General features: G+C 38.1%; 1 protein-coding gene across 1 annotated transcript in view; it reads left to right on the top strand.

Moving 5' to 3' along the window:
- The window catches only part of ipo11 (importin 11), a 116,990-nt gene that overhangs the window by 77,688 nt on the left and 20,189 nt on the right, over positions 1–19,113 (top strand). The window contains exons 21-27 of the mRNA XM_005741806.1: positions 5,723–5,802; positions 5,914–5,994; positions 6,646–6,741; positions 7,130–7,243; positions 7,697–7,818; positions 11,865–11,960; positions 13,341–13,425. Of these exons, the coding sequence (XP_005741863.1) occupies positions 5,723–5,802; positions 5,914–5,994; positions 6,646–6,741; positions 7,130–7,243; positions 7,697–7,818; positions 11,865–11,960; positions 13,341–13,425 (674 nt within the window). The remainder of the gene's footprint in view (positions 1–5,722; positions 5,803–5,913; positions 5,995–6,645; positions 6,742–7,129; positions 7,244–7,696; positions 7,819–11,864; positions 11,961–13,340; positions 13,426–19,113) is intronic.

Consider the following 19,113-nt stretch of genomic DNA (forward strand, 5'->3'; position numbering starts at 1 on the left):
AGAGGTCAACTTTTCTGAAAATCTTTGGAACAGGATAAGTCCAGAAGGAAATCACCTAGGATTTTCAAATTCATACCATAGGTCTACCTGCTAGAAGGCTGAGGGTTACCACTGGTTACTATCAACTGCAGACATTTTTTTGTTGTTCATTTGGAACCTGAGTGTTTATTTCCAGACCATCATAATTGTGCTTTCAGGATTGCACTTTTCATATCTCACTGTAGGACCAGTCACAACATAGAACCCAGGAGAGAACAACAAAGGTAGAGAATAGCATTTATCGGGCTGTTGTGTTGATGTAAAAAGAAGCCGATATGTTGAAGCTGACACACTAAATCCTCCATCCTTTTGTTCCTGCCGTATTTGTGTCACACCGAAATTGTCTGGGGATGCTGTGTGGAGATGGAAGTGAATTTACTTCCAATAACCAGAAAGATGCAGTGTTATTTTTGTCAGGCTGTTTGTATTCATACATGGGCACTGGGGGTGGCCTGAGTTCATTTGCAATCGTGAGGGATGTGAATGATGAAAGTCTTATCAAGTCCAGGCCTTGGTACTCTGGGCTGCCCAGAATAAGAATGACATTCTTTGTTTATTTTTTCTTTTAATATTAATTTGTGTGTTTTCCTCTTATGTTGATAGCTACACAAAACTCTTCTTCAAAGGGTATTACCAGAATATGTACACATCTTATCAGCTTGACATGGCAGGAGTGCTTGTGGTGGTTTCATTATGGAGGGACAGGGACTGGAGAGATGTCACAAGCATTTATCTACCTCTTATTTTGCCTTTGGCATTAAAGACAATGCAGCATGTGTAACTGCTTGCAGGTAAGATTAAGTATTTTTGAGTGTACTCATATGGTGTCACTGAAGTGTGATAATGGGGGTGACAGTATTTACACAGGCATAGAAAAAAGAACAGTCTACTCTTTGTTTATATTAGAACTAGACTGTTTAGAAGAAATAGTTTTTCATCAATTGATTTTATTTTCCCTGGACTGCCTCAAAGAGATTCTGGCAAACCATCAGGCGACTCAGGAGAGGAAAGCATTGCTCTACCTGCACTGTGTATAGTGCAGATGGAGCGCTGCTGACTTCAACTGAGGACATTGTCAGGTGGTGAAAAGAGTACTTCGACGATCTCCTTAATCCTACTGACATGTCTTCCGTAGAAGAGTCTGGGGTAGAGGGGGGTGATTTGTCTATCTCTGGGAGTGAGGTCACTGAAGCAGTTTAACAACTACTTAGTGGCAGATCTCCTGGGTTGGATGAGGTTCGTGCCTGTACAATGTTGTGTGAAGATCAGGGCCGGTACCTCTAGATTGACAGACCGAGATGGTGGGTCCCATCTTCAAGAAAAGGTTCGGAGGGTGTGCTCAAAGTATAGGGGGATCACACTCCTCCGCCCCCCTGGGAAAGTCTATGCCAGGGTGGTGGAAAGGAGTCCGTCCGTCAGTAGTACCTCTGATACAGGAGGAACAATGTGGTTTTCGTCCTGGTCGTGGAACACTGGACCATCTTTACCCACTCGAGGATCCTCGAGGGGGCAAGGGAATTTGCCCAACCAGTCTACATGTCTTTTGTGGACTTGGTGAAGGGATTCGTTGCATCCGTTGCTATAGGCCATTCAGTCCTTATAAAGCCTTTGCAAGAGCTTGGTCCCTATAGCCAGCAATAAAGCGGACTAGTTTTTGGTGGGTGTTGGACTCTGCCAGGGCCAAGCATATGTTTATTTAAATGATAATGATTTCTTTTTGGCAACTAAAATATGCGTGCTGCTGATCACGGCTTGGTGATCCTGTCTGCTTGGAGGTCATATCTACTGGTAGAACCTTGTACAGTCCCACTTCAAAGACAGTTTAGTAAAACAGTTAATATAAAAAAAAAAACTGTTAAGAAATATATGAAATAATTTTTCTAAGTTTCCTGAAAAATTTCCTGCCCTGTGTTGTGTGCACTTCAAATTTGTCTGTGTGGGTATTTTGGTCCTTCCAGTATCATGTAGCTCACTCAATTAAGATTTTAGGTAAGCATAACTGATCTATTGTATACACTTGAGGTACTATCTTATCAGAAAGTACACATTTAAGAAGAGGAATGAAATGCTAGTAATAACCAGCTAAAGTAATATAAAAAGCCCCGACTCTGATCAAACAGAATGCCAAATAAAAGTTCTTTCTTGTCAATCAATGCCTACAATGCACAACTCTGTTTTTTACCCTCTTGGGGAAGATTTGTGGTGAAACAACCTGGTTTTCCCCTCAAAGTTACTCTGTTTGGTGGATTGTAAAATAACAGACAAATGCTTAATGTAACATTCACGTCTCTTCTGAAAATTAGTTTTTCCTCTCAGAGCCCTTCATTTCAAGGTTACATATCAAACCAGATTAACCTTGTTGCCACATTTTTAGTACACCCCACTAGTTTCCCTGTCATATGAACTGAAATAGCTTTTAAACTGTGCCTGGGGTATTCACGCTAAGCTCACTCATAAAAGCCCCTTTCCATGTTTGTTCCAGTCTTGGCCTTTAGAGACCTGCTGGTAGAATCTCAGCTCAAAGCAGTTATATTAGATGCTGATCGGTTCTCACTGGAGGTTTGCTGTGAGAGCTCTGCCACCAGCCAGAGCCCACCAGTAGTTTAAATCAACCTATTTTTGGCAACTTGTAACTGTTTTCAGTTACGCAGTGTGAGTTGAGGCACATTTTGGAGAAACATGTATGAGATATTTAAGTACATACTATAGCCAACCTTAATTTTGTGTCTTGTTTCATGTATTGCATCAATTGTTTGAACATAGTTGCTTACTTAGTAGTTTTATTTTTGCAGTCACAACAAAATAAACTTGCTAAAGAGTTATGTTTAGTTTGGCATGTGCTCAGGCTATTCTATTTACCCTATATTTGTTTGTGTACAGAAACGTCTATGCAGTAATTGTCTTGTTGGCACAAATTATAATTTGCAGCTGGAGCAGGTATTGTGAAAGCGGAGGTATTGCTTTCTTTTGAATTCGATTCAGTAATGTTTAATAAAATCATTGGTGTCACTGACAGCACAGAGATGGATTAGCCACCCACATGTTTTCCTTTCCTTTCAGGTTACCTTGATGGGAATAAAATGATTTAGACACAACAAAAGAATTTCTGTCCAAGTTAAATCTATTTGAATACATTTATTTTTGAAATATTGATTTTGCTCGCTTTTAGGCTATGAAAATAATGGCTTCCATCAAATGAACTCTTTTGTGTCCTTTACTAAATAACTGCATAATGGAATTTGAAGGAGAGGAAAACTTCCAGCATTTTCGGTCATTTGGTGAAATATCTGGGAAACCAGCAACACAATATCTGTTTTTTACTGGGTTAGAGGTAACTATAGAGTTACTGCACATCTACTAAAATATATATTTTTAACTTAAAAAAGAATATGCATAAAAACTGTCACATGTCAAAATATGTAAATCCAGTTTCTAAGTAAGCTTGGACATTCACACCCATTTATCCATTGTCTGCGGACCTGCCATGCTCGCAATGTTCAATGAACTGACGTCTCCTTGCTCATTCACTATTAAGAAATCTGTTGCCTTGACTTTTCTTTTCTTCTTTTTATGACTTGGGCAGACCAAACGAATGCATTTCTTTCCTCTTAATGCTCTCCTCCAGTACCAATTCTACACAGAATGACATATTAAAATAGTTATTTTGACTATTTAGACATTCCTCTGTTTGCTCCTTCCTTATAATTTGCACTAACCTGTGTCTCCTTTGTGTTATATTCAATAATTGTCTACTCATTATCAATTCTCATTACATGTGTTTGGCGTAGTATAGCCTTATACTGTGTTTGGCTGATGCAGTGACTAAATTGCTCCTGGAATACATAATGTACCTGAGAAGATAACAGATGGCAGAATATATTATCGTCATTACTTTATTATGTCTGACAGTTGGCTGGAGAAAACATGTTGCATGCATTAGCATAAATATCATCTTTACAAACAGGCACGCTCATAGTGGGCCCGCTATCATTGTTTATCACAGATTCTACTGTAATCTTCTTGCAGACAAACTTTGACAAGTAAACACATCAGGTTTAGGTGTTTTGATGTAATCAAAAGAAAGGTAGGATTTTGTTTAAAAGGACAAGGAATCACAGCCTCCTAAGCAACGTTATATTTAAGTATGTGTACTAGGAAATACTGCACAGGAAAACTGTAACAATACTGTGTTACAGTTTATAACCGTAAAAGGCTGATGGGATATTGTCGTCAATTGCCGGGCAAGCAGCATGGAAACCAAAATTTGTGAATGCGAGAACTTGAAAACAAGGCGACATAGGATTTTGAAATTGATACATTGGTGTGAGTACTAGGAGGCAGAGGGGATAGCACTGGTGGTTTATTATTTTGATTTGAAGTTGCTAGTATAAATTAATTGTCTTTATTTTTGTACAAGACTTCTGTTTGAACAGTTTGTCTTTACCTTATATAACTTGATATCCTTGAAATTGTTTTCATCAGTCTTAAATTAAACTAAATGCACTTAATTTAACAGAAAAGAAAAGCTATTGATAACTAAGGAGTTTATTGTCTCATCTTGTAAACTACGCCTTAGACGATTCATCAAGTAACTCAAATAACTTTATCGCAAAGAAGCAGATTTTTTTGCTTCAACCCTTCATTTACTGTAAGGGTTTGCGACTAAAACAGACCCGTAAGAGAAATTTAATGAGGGGATGTGTGTGAGTGATATGGAACCAGTGTCTGTCTAAAAAGAGGGTGAACAGCAAAGATGCAGAGCCATTTCCAAACTGGTTAGCTCAGGTGTAATGAAACAAAGTGTGTTTGTAGTATTTAAAACAGCAGTGCCTGCTACTGTAACCATCATTACAAACTTTACTGGGGAAAAAGCTAGCGGGAGTCCTTACTCAAACCACCTATTCAGCAAGCTTCAACATTAAGAAAAGCGAACTTAATGTTGAATGGAAGCAGCTACATTTTGTTTTAATCAGCAAAAATCTACAATAAAGCTACAGAAGTCAAAATAAAATGAACTGTTAATACACTGCTTGAATTGGATAGCTCGCTGAAAGCTGACTGCAGCAATCCCACTTGTTTTTCCAGTGATACTTGCAGCAAGCAGATTTGAGTCTAAAGTGGGGGCATGGGCTACAGCACATTTATTTATAGCAATTTAAATTATTCTAAAATAATAAATTAGATTAATTGTATTATTATAAAGTTGTTTTTTAATTAAATTTTTATAATTATGATTTTTTTTTTTTTTACTATTATACCTGAGATGGCTGAATGCTTTGCTTCTTTGCTATTGCCAGATGTTACTTTACAGAGAAACATAGTTACTTAAACATGCACACAGATACACAAAAATTCTGTTAGCACCAAATCACAAAAATGGTCACCTCAGAGTGCTTTATATTGCTTTATACTGTAAGACCCCACAATATAGAGAAAACCACAGCAAATATTGTGCTATTGTAGGGTCTTTGCCAGTCACACCTTGAGGCATCTGTTGTTATTTGGTGCTATATAAATAAAACTGAACTGAATTAAGAGTCTCACTCAGCAGTATCACCTCAGATTATTTAGAAACAAAAACCATATTCTCGCAGTGTCTTTGATCCCTCTGTTTGTTATGCAATGCTCCAAAAATTACCTGTTGTCCAATTTGTAAAGTGCAACATTTACATTTCTGTTTTAGAGCTGAGCTCTGAGAACCTGCGTACCTGCTTCCACATTGTTAATGGCTACATATATTTGTCAGCTACAGAGTTTCTGCAGGTGAGACACAACAAAAGAACACTTGGACTTCACATAACTCTTATATTGTCATAATACATGTTGGCAGTTTTTACAGAACTGAACCATCTACCCCGATTATTCCCTCCCCAGAACTACGCAGAATCCTTGTGTCGATCGTTTTGTGACCTGCTGAAAGACATCACAAATGAAGGGCGGGTGCAGGTGCTCAAGGTACTCCCATTCCTCCCCTCTCACAAAAAGTCAAGTCACGTAGATGTTGTTTTTCCAAAATCACAGCTGATTGTGTCTCGTTCTCTTTTATTGTCTGGATTTATTTTTCATTGCTTTTGAGTTCAGCCACTGTGAGAGGTTGTTGTGCCTGTGTGGCCACTGAAGAGCAGGTGCGCTGAAAGCACCATTATATCCAGTAAAAGGAGACACATAAACATTTACTCACACAAACTGCGCAAGCACTGCTGCTTATTAACTGACCCCATTATAATGCAAGAGGAGCTATGACTTTTTCATTACTAATAAAATAATTTGAGAAATGGCACATAAGGAATATCAAACGGCTCACTCTAGACCCTCTTACCTGCAGCATCACAGTCTTTGATTATGAATACAAGAAGCAGCATTTAGTTTTCTTGGGAAAGTAATACAAAATGTAAAAACGCTGCGTCTTCCGCGTACTGTACCATCTATAAAAAGAGGGATTTTCCCATAACGACAGAAGTTTCTTTACATTTTTATGTGGCTGACCCTTTGTGCTCCTTTTCTGGCTTCCTCCTGAGATTTTCCTGTCAGTTTCTCTCTGCTCCTTTTGCTTACTCCACCCTCTGAGGGTCGCCCTTCATCCTTCCTCGCCCTGTGTCCCTGCAGGTGGTAGAGATAGCTTTAAAGGTTAGCCCCATGCTGGGAGCCCACATGTTTCAGCCCCTGCTGCCAGCTGTCTTCAGAGGTATTGTGGATGGTGAGGTGAGTTTTACCTTTGCATCTTGCTCGAATCTACGCTGGAACTGTGTAAAAGGAGGAACCTGTAAAAATATGTTTTTCATTATTCACCACATATTTAACCTTAAATTTGTCTTTTAAGGTTTCAGTTCTTTCTTAAGTGTTAATAGTCCCGGCCCTTCTTCTAATTTGTCCTTTACTGTCACTTGAAATGAATTCTTCAAAGACTGTATAGTGGCAATTACTGATAAGTCAGCTCAGTTAAAGGTTACACATTCACAGGATTCTGCTGTGTCAGTGGGTCCATCTTTTCCCTCTTATCAAGCTTAATGACTCGTGTTTTATGTAAAACCATTTATGCGTGGTTATTTTTCATCATCTGTATGCATGATTGCGTGTCTATGATCTACAGAGATATCCCGTGGTGATGTCCACCTACCTGGGCATCATGGGTCGTGTCCTGCTCCAGAACTTCAGTTTTTTCTCGTCTTTGCTAAGTCAAATGGCTTCTGAGTGTAACCAGGAGGTGAGGTTTGATGTCTGCCCTTCATTTCTCTCTCCTCAGCACAGACTCGATGAATGTCTGTGGGAGACATAAATGCAAAGTGCCTGTTAAAAGGGAATCAGTGTGAACGAGGCTGAAAGTAATGAGCCAAGGAATTGCAAATGGTAACATTTTCAAGCCCTAAAATGTTGTCCTCCTCTACTGTGAAACTCTGAGCAAAGAAATTAATTGTGCCTAGTTCTGAGATTGCAGCCTTAATCTAAATAAATGCAAAGATGTTCCTCTCTAAGTTGTCTCTCATCATACCATGCTCGTTTTTTCTCACCACAGAGGACAAGACAGGAAGTTTAATCAAAAATATAGCGAAGGTTGAGACGCATCTCCGTACAAATTGCTGCTGCTCTTTTTTTTTTTTTTTAATAACCCTTTTTTCTGTCCTCCTTATTTCTCTTCCTCCTTTTCTCCGCTCATCAGATGGACCAGTTGTTGGGCAATGTTATAGAGATGTGGGTTGACCGAATGGACAACATCACTCAGCCTGAGAGGAGGAAGCTGTCGTCGCTGGCTCTGCTTTCCCTCCTGCCTTCTGACAACAGGTGAGAATCATTTTTGAATTCTTTTCTGTGTTGATTTTGCTTTAAGCTCATGAAAAGTGGATTGAACTGCATAGCTGACTTTAGGGCACAACAGGGGGAAAGTAATGATGTTCTTGGAAAATTATTTAGTAGACTCTTGTTCATCATTACGGATATAGGTGGTGAAATTATCCTGTATATATTTCTCCTTACAGCCATAAAATGCAGAACAGCACAACAGCTTAACGGGCGCCTGCTTTAACACTCTGGGTGCCAATTATATGTCAGCCGAGCACCACAAATGCGGATACTGATATACACACCTTATACAGGCCAATGCAGACAGCTGGGTTTTCAGACTTGCATATGGGGGCGAGAATATATTGTCAGAAATGAAGCGAGTTTCCATCTCTTTTTAAGACTTAATGTCACAAGCTATAGTAAGCGATGTTACTTAAATCTGTAATTCATCATCCTTTAGCCAAAGCATGAAACACATTTGTTTATGTCTCTCTTCTTCTGGTGGATTATTGTCCCGACCGTAAACACTTTCTGGGCAACACCTCTCGCTATGATAAATGAAGAGATAAATACGTGGATACGTGCTTACAGACACAGAGTACCAGCCCTCTTACATTGAACTTGAACATTTTCTGTGCCGTACTGACAGAAGGATGATGGTAATGATACATGTTTATATGTGCAAGCCGTCTTTTTTTTAAAAATTGTTTTTGTTTTTTTCTATCAAGCTGTCACCTTAATTCCCCCCCCCCCCCAGATGTAACGTTGAGCATTTTCATATGAAAGCCTGTAGAGATTTACTTGCTTTTGGAGCAGGCCTCAATAGGCCATTCTTTGGATAGAAATTTGCCTCAAAGATGTTGCAAATGCGTACGATAAGATCCACAAGCATAAACTAAGATTTACTGTTGTGTTCAATGATTTGTATGTAACTTACGAGGACTCACAAGCATGCGGTTCAATCCAAGCACAAATATGAAGCAATCTGACCACACGTAAAACTGTTTTGCAAATACGTACATCATAAAGCTGAATAAATACTAATCATTTACTCACAACTCATTAAGTTTAGCTCACAAATCTTGGTTTACACTAGTGGATCATATCGGATGCCTTTGCAGCATTTTGCAGTCAAATTTCTCTCCATACCATTCAGGGTACTACAGTTTTTGGTACTTAGGCTTTGTAGCTTTACTCATTGGTTCCAAAATGGAATTTATGGTGAAGTTCCTTTAAAAATAAAAAATAAAAATAGCCAATTTTGCAGCTTTTCCCCTAACTTTAAGTGACTTTTTATGCCAGAGAGGCTAGTCCCAGTGTTTCAGAAACTGCTGATCTACTAGGATTTTCCCACATAACCATGTGTGGGTTTTTCAGAGAATAAGAGAAAATATCAAGTGACAAATGCCTTGTTGATGCAAGAGGTCAGAAGAGAATGGCCAAACTGCTTCGAGTTGATAGGAAGGCAACAATGACTCAAGCAACCACTTATTACAGGCAAGAGCAGCAGAAGACCACAAAAGACACTGCTCCTATCAGTTTGGAACGGGAATCTGAGAATACAGATTGCAGTTCATCAAATTTTGAGACGGGAGGAAAGTTGCCTGGTCTGATGAGTCTTAATTTCTACTGTAACATTCAGATGGGACGGTCAGAATTTAAAAAACCTGGTTCTGGCCTGCCATGGATCAACAGTTGAAGATGCTAGCGGTAATATAATGGTTTGGGGGATATTTTCTTGGGAAACTCAAAGATCTCAATGGGAAGCGGTGAAACAGGACATTTGCATCATGGATAGTCAGCCAACAAGTCTGTAGCGACTCTCTGATGCTGTCATCTCTCTATGGCCCAAAATCTCTGAGGAATGTTTATAGCACCTTAGTTAATCTATGCTACAAAGAATTTAAGCAGTTCTGAGAAGGCAAAAGGTGTTGAACCCAGCACTAGCAAAGGATACCTAATAACGTGGCTGGTGTTATATATGTAATATGTTATATATGATTTACAAGAAAGAAATCACTAGGGGAAAGAAAAGTGAATGGGATTTACTGTGACAGAGTAGTGACTACTTCTCAAAGATCTCTACGAACTAGTTTGGAAATAGTTTGTTTTGGCATGCAAGCCATCATGTAATCACTGTGAAGTTTTTCACTTAAGGGTGATTTAAATGACAGGCACTGAGCAGCACCACTAATCAGCTATTAGTTTTTCACTTGGGAGTTGTTTTTGGTTGATAGAATTAGAATTGACAGACATGTTAAAATGATCTTAAAGGCAAAGCCTATTTCCAGTTGTTGCCATGGCCACCAATTTAAGACTGTTATTCATAACCAGGGGCACATATGTTTAGTGATTTTATTTTACCCTCCCAGGATATTGGTAGGTATATTTTACCAAAAGGATCAACTGTAGAGCCACTGCTAGATATGATTTTGTGTGTGTGCGAGAGTTGCCTAAACCATCAGGCCAGTAATCTTTATTTCCTAATTAATATTATGGTGACTATGTATTTAAGCACATTTCAGATTATTTAGCACTGATATCAATATTTAGTCTGATTTGGTACCATGTGTATGTGTAAAATTGCCACACTTACAAAATAAGGGACACATCTGTGTATACTTACTTCTTTCATTCTGATTTTCCAGGTTATGGCTTGTCCTAATGCTTAGTGAACTTTATGTAGCATTGCCTTGGGTCTACCTGGCTGAAAATATGAACTGACAGAAGAAGGAACAGTTGATGTATCAGTGCCTATACTCACTCACACAAACACTTCCTTCCCTGTTTTCTCATTCTTGTTGATGTAGGGGAGAAAAACCCCCAAGTATATTCTGTCTACTACCACTAACCACTGAGACTCACTCAAATAGTTCATCAGTGACTGTGGCAAGTCTCCAAGCTTGTGTGGTTGGGTTTCATAAACTATATTATTTTTAAAGGTTGTTGATGTCAGTTATATTTATATAGCCCAAAGTGCCAGTCACTTATCTCAGGGCACTTTAGATAGAAGGGTCAAGACCTAACAGTATTACAGAGATAAACAAGACGATACACTTTAAGTAAAGACTTTCTAAAAGTCGGGAGTAATCATTCCCTTTTAACAGAAGTAAAGCTCCAAGAGAACCAGGCTCTGGGAGGACTCTCATTTGTTACAACCGACTGGGGTGATTTTAAAGTGAAAAGTGTAGAAATAGGAGAAACAATACGACAGGCTATTGACAGGTTGGCTGGGCTGGTAAGTGAGGACTGGGAAAATACACCTCTGCAGCCAGATATATCTGCAGAATGGCAGGCAACAAATGACAACAGTGTGAAAAAAACACAAACTGAAAGAGAAGACACAGTTAATGAGTGTTAAATCGATAATGGCTTATGAGTGCATTAAGAGTGAAGTGAGTCAGGAAGAAGCTGTTTCAGCAAACCATGCTAAATTATATGAGACTTGAGAGTTTAGGCCTAATCTTACAGTGTCTTGGGTACATGGTAGTGAATTGTTCTTTTGGAAACTAAGGAACTACAAGCAAGTGTGAACTCATGAGATATAAAATTTTCTGTTGGAGTCATGTAGTAGTTGTGTGATTGGTCTCTAAATGCTTTATATGTAAAGGGGTTTTAAACTCTGGAGTTTAATTGCTAGTTTTAGGAACGGAGTAGTTCAACTAGAGGCTCTTCAAATGGCTGTTATGATACAATATATCTTTTTTTAATGTAGAACTACAGACATAGTGATATAAGTGATAACTGTGAACCAATAATCAGATAGGATAGTTGATAGATAGTCTTATCTAGAAGTAGCAACTGGGCTAGTTTTTATTGTAAGATAGAATTACTATGAATTTTGCCCATATGAAATGCATATAATGTGAAAAAATTGTTTCCTCTGGAGAACTGTGTGGACAACATGATAAGGCTTTGTTGTGTAACTAATAAAGTAAAAGCAAAATAACACTGTCCCATTTTTTTTTCCAGTGAAAATGTACTGATGATGTCAAAAGCGATGGTGAGATCAGCATGAGTAATGAAGCTTTGTTCTCTGTTATCAGCGTGATTCAGGACAAGTTCTGTGGCATCGTCAACATTTGTGTTGAGGCATTACATGATGTAATGACAGAAGATCCTGAAACGGGCACTTTCAAAGAGTAAGTATTCATATTTTTTTCCCCTGACAAATGAAGAGCAGAAAAAAACTGTGCTTATAAACGTGGAAATTATACAGTCCAAACCTTCCCATCATTTTTTTCACAAATGAATGGAGTTTGTAATTTTGACAAAACTCATGCATAATGAATGAAGACGCCCAAAAGTGCTTGAAGCACTACAAATGCAGATGCGATGCTGAAGTTGGAATTTATCAAATGCAAACCTCAGAAGAAATATTTTGAGATAAAAATTAATTTCATGGGGGCAGCGGCTCACTACAGGGAAAACAAGGAAAGCAAATGAGAGATTGACTTGGTTGTATTTGCACCTTGATAAAGCCTCACAGTCATGCCCGTGTCTGAGTTACCATCACTTTCTCACTGTGGGAAAAGTTACTGAGTACAGCGCTCCTTACACTTTGAACCTCCTCTACATATTTCAATATTTTTGGTCTCTTTCTCAGCAGTTTCTTAGCAGATGTTCACCAAACATAGACACCTATTCACTGCTGTGAAAGATGCTCAGCACCATACTAAGATCTAATGGTGTGAAATGAACTGAAAAGCTGGGAGCAAAGTCTACTGTATGCGTTTGTTTGCCAGTGATATGTTGAATCGTTTTGGGTCCCTGTTGGGTGTGACACGAGCAGTAATATATTTGTAGATGAACATATTCCTCTGAGCGTTGTTTGCTGTTTATAAATGCAGTCAGCTGAGACAGAAAACAGTGAGTAATACAATCATTCCCCTTTTATTTTGGAATTACGTAAACTTTTAAACGAACAGACCTGTGTTTTCGTGAGTGGTTTAGAATTGTTCTTGCATAGTGTGAAATGAGAAGTCCTTACGGCCATGAATGAATTTCAGTAAAATAACATAGTCAATTTGGCATGCTACAGTTTTTCAGTGTTAACAGTACAAGAAGTTGACTGTAGCTTCTTTAATGACGTGCCATTTACTAGTCTGCATTTTTGTCTACCCAGAATTGTGAGTTAATTAACTTTTGTCACTTTGAATGTCATTGGTTTAGGTGGAATAGAGTTAAAATTTCTGATCACGAGTTATCAGTAGCTACGCACCACAATCACAGTGTGACATTCAGGACCCCCCCACCTTATCTCTACTCACAATAAGGCTTAAGTAAGGACAAAGGAAATAAAAGACCATACACAGACTGTATACTGTGCACAAAGGTTTTACTTGTAATTCTCTCTGCATGCAGATGAACCAATATGAATAGCATTCAGGAAAAAAGGGGTGCCAGAGGGGTTCAGCATTTGGAGTGCCTGTGTATGCATGCTGCCTGTTCTGAAATTGTCTCCTACTGTGTAGGTTTATTTGCGGTTATTAATATTGAGTTGAATATTATTGTGTTTGCAGCTGCATGCTGATGAGCCATTTTGAAGAGCCCAAGCTGAGTGATGATGAGGAGCCACCAACTGAGCAGGACAAGAGGAAGAAACTGGTGAGTGAAATGTGTAATTCATACACGGTACAGATCTAATTTTGAAATCTTTAAATCAGTTTTTCTCTTGTTTCATTTCCATTACTGGATAATAGACAAATAGCTTTAATAATGAATTTCTTTCTTATTGTTTTGAGTTTAATTTTCTGTTTATCAGAGTGTCTTTCTGTGTCCTGTGAATTTAAAACAAAAACCATCTGTTCTTGTGATAGTTTATGCCACTCTGGAACTCATAGAGTAGATGCAGAGAAGAGCATAAAGGGTTCATTCCAGGCAGCGAAAAGGAAAACGGTCACTTTTATGTAGTATGTTGTCAGACAGCAGTTCAAAGCAAGCTCAAAGCCTCCTGCAAGTCTTTAGATAAGCATGAATGTCAGTGAGTACCCATATGTGGCCCCTAGGTGGGAGATGTACACCAATTAAGTGGTGCATGTATGTATGAGCGTGCATCCTCTGAGGATGCTTCCTGTACCACTTTACACTGTGAAAGTTCACAAATCGCTTCACTCATTCACACTATTGTTTAGCTATATTGTTGGTATCAGTGGTCTTCTCTAAATGTGTGCTTAGGCAAAATTACATTTTTTTTGTACAAATGGGATTTTATTTGTGTTTGAGTAAATATAGCTATATTTATATTCTTGTTTTACTTTTCTTTGCATGTGTGTGCGTGCTATTTGCTTGGCAGCATCCCAGTGCACTTATCACCTCAGCCCAGACCCTGACTTTTTGCTCCAGGGAAGAGAGGAGAGAAGACTTAAAGTCGCACCTCTCTCTGCTTTTTAATGTTTGTGAGTGTGTGTGCTTGGAGACGTGCATGAATACATGTGTGCAAGCAATGGGAGTGCCTGCATGATGGACTTTTCTATGTGAGGCATAAGTTGATGAGAAAGGAGACTAGTGACACTTTTTAGCAACTGTGTCTGCATCTGTATGAAACAAAAATGTGCATGAATGTCTATATTTTTCTGCTGGTCTCAAAGATGTTGTGAGACACAGGTATCATTATTATTATTTTATTTTTATTTATTTTTTTTACATTGTTTTCTCTCTCGTGTTCTTTCTCATCAGTTGACATTGAAAATCAGTGATCAGCTAATGTGAAAAACTATAATTTTTTTGCTGAAATTTAAAATCGTTATCTCCATGTGGCTTGATTATGTTTCAGGTCCACTTCTGAGTGAATTTATTTTTTCCAGCTTTCATCAGAAGCTGCTTCATATGTCTGCCATCTGCATCACTGGAGTAGCATAGGGGTTTGTTTGGGTCAGTGCCGCATAAACAGTGCCGTGCAGGTACGGGTAGAAGCCCTGGATACTGGCACTTAAGACATGAAATGTCACATCTCTAGAGATGAAGAAGCTTGAGGTAGTGGAGGAGGTGAAGCAGGCCCAAATAGATCTGAACACACCTCCATGCATGTTTTATTGGAACTGAAGTCCGATAGAGAGGTGGAATCTCTCCTCCTGCCACCCTGTGCAGGCGTGTGGATAGTCATGTTTTCCTAAATTTAGCCCTTAATTTAGAATTTTCAGCTTTTGAATAAAATGTTTTTTTTAATAAAGTACATTAAAAGAAATTGATTGAGACCATTTTGCATAGAAAACCTTTGCAGATAAATTTGCTTTCCAATACCATATACTGAGTGTTGATTTATCACAGTGGCTGTCAGTTAATTACAGGAAAATATATAATGCAGAATGAGTTCTATTTTGTTAAACCACTGACACATTTTCTAGTGTTTCTTGCAGTATAGTGAAAAAGTCTTGAAACATCCCTTATTTCTCTATTCTGTTAAGAAAAACGAAAAGTTCTGCACCTGTTTAAACATGTGGAGCTATGCAGGACATGGAAATGGAGTTTATAAGGGAAAAGCAGACTTCTATTGTAGCAATTCTAACGCGCTTAAAAGTTGATATTTGGTATGAACACATTTATTCAACACAGCCTGAACTCTCCTGTTTTGCTAGATTTTTCATTCTGTATATTATCTGGTTTCTTCTTCAGATACTGATAAAAACTTCAGATAAAAACTATAGTTTTTTAGGTCTGCCACTTCATCTTTTATTCTCCACTTGTCCAGTTTCCTTAATTTTCCTAGATACAAACTGCACACCATGCTAAAATAGAAGTTTTCAGCCAACAGTTCTTTGAGAATTACTCTGTTGGTGAAAAAAAATTATTTGATGACTGTCAAATTCATATGTTTAGCATTTTTATAGATTAATCTAAAGAAATGGGAACAAACGTGGTTTTTGAGGCTAGTGATACAATCTAAAATTGTTTAGAGACAACGCTGGTTCATCCAATTGTTAGGCGCCTTTTTGTGCTTGAATAATTCAAAAACAGTGTTGAGTAGGGGTTATTGGGATCACCTGAGTGATCACAGTAACAAATAAAGAAAAAAATATTTCTATAAAAATGGTAAGGTACAAGACTGGATTGAAAATGAGTGAAAAAGAAGTCAGTCTGTCTTTGGAAACAATATAAAGAGATGAGAGTTGGCTTAGGATTAGTCCTGTTTACCAGGAAGGAAGATTAAGTAATTCTTCAAGCAGATATAGACAAGTATTTTCTTTAAACAAAATAATTACTTTAGTTTCTTTCTTAGTTTTCTTTTTTCTTTTCCTTGGACTTTTGAGCTTATGTTTGAGTCATTACCTTTTTATGTGGATGAAAAGAACTCTGTTTATTTTCTTAATTTTCAAAGTGCCTGAAAAAGAGACTTTGAGCAATGTAGTCAAGCTTTGTACTTCTCTAAAGTAGTCACCGCACAGGGGCAGAGTGCGAATAAAAATTGGACTTCTGACTTGGACTATCACACCTAAATCGATCTCCCATGGAGAGTGAGATTAGAATTCAAACTGGATAGTATAGAAGTAAATGGCAGGACCAGTCGTATTGTAATTTTTGCTATTTATAGGGGTTCCTCATTCTTCATTGAAGCAAATCACAATCATGAAGCGTCTCGATTGGACTGATTGCTGTCAGTGCAGGGGACCCTTGATTTCACACCAGCCCCTGTCAGCCCATTATAGAAAGTGAAAGTTTCAGTACTTGAGCTTGGTGATGACTATTAGCGAACGAAGGGAAATGTCAGCAGTGTCTCTTAAAAGGAATAATTTAATGAATATACTATTGTGGAAATGCTAAAGATTAAATATAAAAAAACGAGTGAATAATTAAAGAACATTACAGTTATCTCATCTTTGTAACTATTATTTTTTGCTAAATGGTGTTTCTTCTCACATCTTTTTGCTATTTATCTGTCTTTATACATTATAGTATAGTTAGCCATTTAACATCTGCCTGCAGGTATTGGTTTGGTGTTTTGTTTTGTCTTGTCAAATTACATTTAGCTGCTTCCAAACACGGATTCACAGTCCTGATCAATGGGTGAATAAAGTGAGAATAGAAGAATTACTGTAATCATTGATTCAGTTGTTGATCCCTTTAGGGATTGCCATAGTGGATCATCTGCCTCCATCTTATTCTATCCCTTGCATGCTCTTGTCACACCAACCCTCTGCATGTCCTCCTCTAAAGTTTTCTTGTTTTCCTCCTGCCTGGCAGCTCTGTATTGAACATCCTTTGTCCAATATATCTCTTTTCTACACATGTCCAAAACATCTCAGCCTTGGCTCGCTAACCTTGTCTCCAAACTGCTCCTGAGCTGTCCCTCTGATTATACACATTTCTAATCTTGTCCATTCTGGTCACTCTGAACAAAAATCTTAGCATCTCTACTTCTAGCTCGGCCTCCTGTTTTTTTTGTTTTTTTTGTTACTGCCACTGTCTCCAACCATATATCATAGCAGATCTCACCGCTGCCTTGCAAACCTTCTCTTTCACTCTTGTTGCTGTCTTTCTGTCACAAATCACCCCTGACACTTGTTTCCACCCACTCCACACTCTCTTCTTCATCCCTCTTATATGCCGTGCATTGCTTTGGGTGGTTGACTCCAGGTATTTAAACTCATCAGCATTCACTATATCTACTCCTTGCTTGTTCACCTTTCCACCTGTCTTCCTCACATTTACACACTTGTATTCTGACTTCCTCCTTCTTTCTTTCACATGCACAAGACTATAACAACAAATCTTGCTCCTGTCATCTCTTCATCTCCTACTGATTCTACCGATCCTTAATGTATTGCTTGCCATTTAGTTCAGGAAGACCCAATTTATTACCTGTACTGACAAAGTGAGCAAAACTAACTAAACCCATTGTATTTTTTACATCAAAAGTATAACTCATTTACTAATTTATGACTTTTTAATGCATATAGAAATGAAAACGTTTCACATTAAAAACCCAGAGAAACATTAAAAATTATTTTAAACTCTCTTATTTTGTCAGGCAGCCAATATGTTTACCAAACCTAAATATCTTGCATTTATCAGCGGTGTACCGGCCTTCTTTCTATATGTTAACAAATCCCGATGGGCAAGGAAAAAAATCCATAGTTGTTTCCAGCCCTATCGGCCTAATAACTCACCCAGTGGACCTGTCACTTTGGAAACTGGGATCACTTGCAACACACAACGAAGTTAAATTTCACTGAGATCAACTGTTACTGATGGAACCTTGGACTTACATGTTCGCCCATGAAATCTGAGTATTCTAGACAACCAGACTAAGCTAACTGCTGCTGTGTTTTGGCTTCCGTTCATAATGCATTATTTGATTCCTGTGCTTCATCTACAAGGCCAGTACCATCAAACAACAAGAAGGATAGGCAACATCAAAGACTTAGTCCAGTGGGTACTAATGACATGGGTTCTGTTTGTTGTGTTATGTGGGCACACACACACTTGAGCCCAATTACTCTCTCTTCTTTTTTTCTTTTTTTTTTAAACTACACTACGCTAATGTATGTGCACAGTACACATAAAGGTTATTGTGCTGCATTTATGTAAGTAAATGCCAATTACTGATTGAACTACAACATAAAAGTAAAAAATACGTCTGCCCTCTTGCAAACAAATCTTCAGCAATAAGTAGGTATATAGTGAGCTGGCTGTTTTCCAAACCTAGTCACTGAATAGTGATCCAGGAAGGTCACACTCGATTGAATACTTTGAGCAATGCAAATAAAATTCCATTTGCCTCCATTGTAGTGTTTGGACCATAGAACTGGAAAAAAAAAAAATTCAATACCTATTTACATAGCAAAATACCACAAGGTTTAATTTCCATCTTTATGGACTGCTTAAATAAGCAACCCTTGTACTATTTGTAATAGTGTGTGTTGTAGGCAGGTACCTTTCTCAAGGGCAAATCAATAGTAATTGCTAAGGAAGGAATGTGTACACTAATGAGCCGCAACATTAATTTGTGTAGCTTCCTCTCCTACTGCCAAAATAGCTCTGACCTCGAGAAATGGACAAGGGACGTAAGGAAATGCTCTGTTTGCTACTTTATTCATATTTTCCTTTTTCTTTGTTTTTGTTTCTTCTGTTTTTTTCAGACTACATGATTTGCCCAAAAAATTGTGACCCAGTTACAGTACAATTAAATAGGACTTGTTATAGGGAAAGCACAGAGTTAGAGAATCTGGGATACTACACACATAACATTACTAACAGAAAAGTTGGCGAAGTTAATTTTTTCTTTTTTTCTTTAAGTGTGTTCACTTACACACACACACACACACACACACACACACACACACACACACACACACA

Source organism: Pundamilia nyererei, unplaced genomic scaffold, assembly GCF_000239375.1.
Source record: "Pundamilia nyererei isolate P.nyererei 1_Seehausen unplaced genomic scaffold, PunNye1.0 scaffold00113, whole genome shotgun sequence".
Classification (NCBI taxonomy): domain Eukaryota; kingdom Metazoa; phylum Chordata; class Actinopteri; order Cichliformes; family Cichlidae; genus Pundamilia; species Pundamilia nyererei.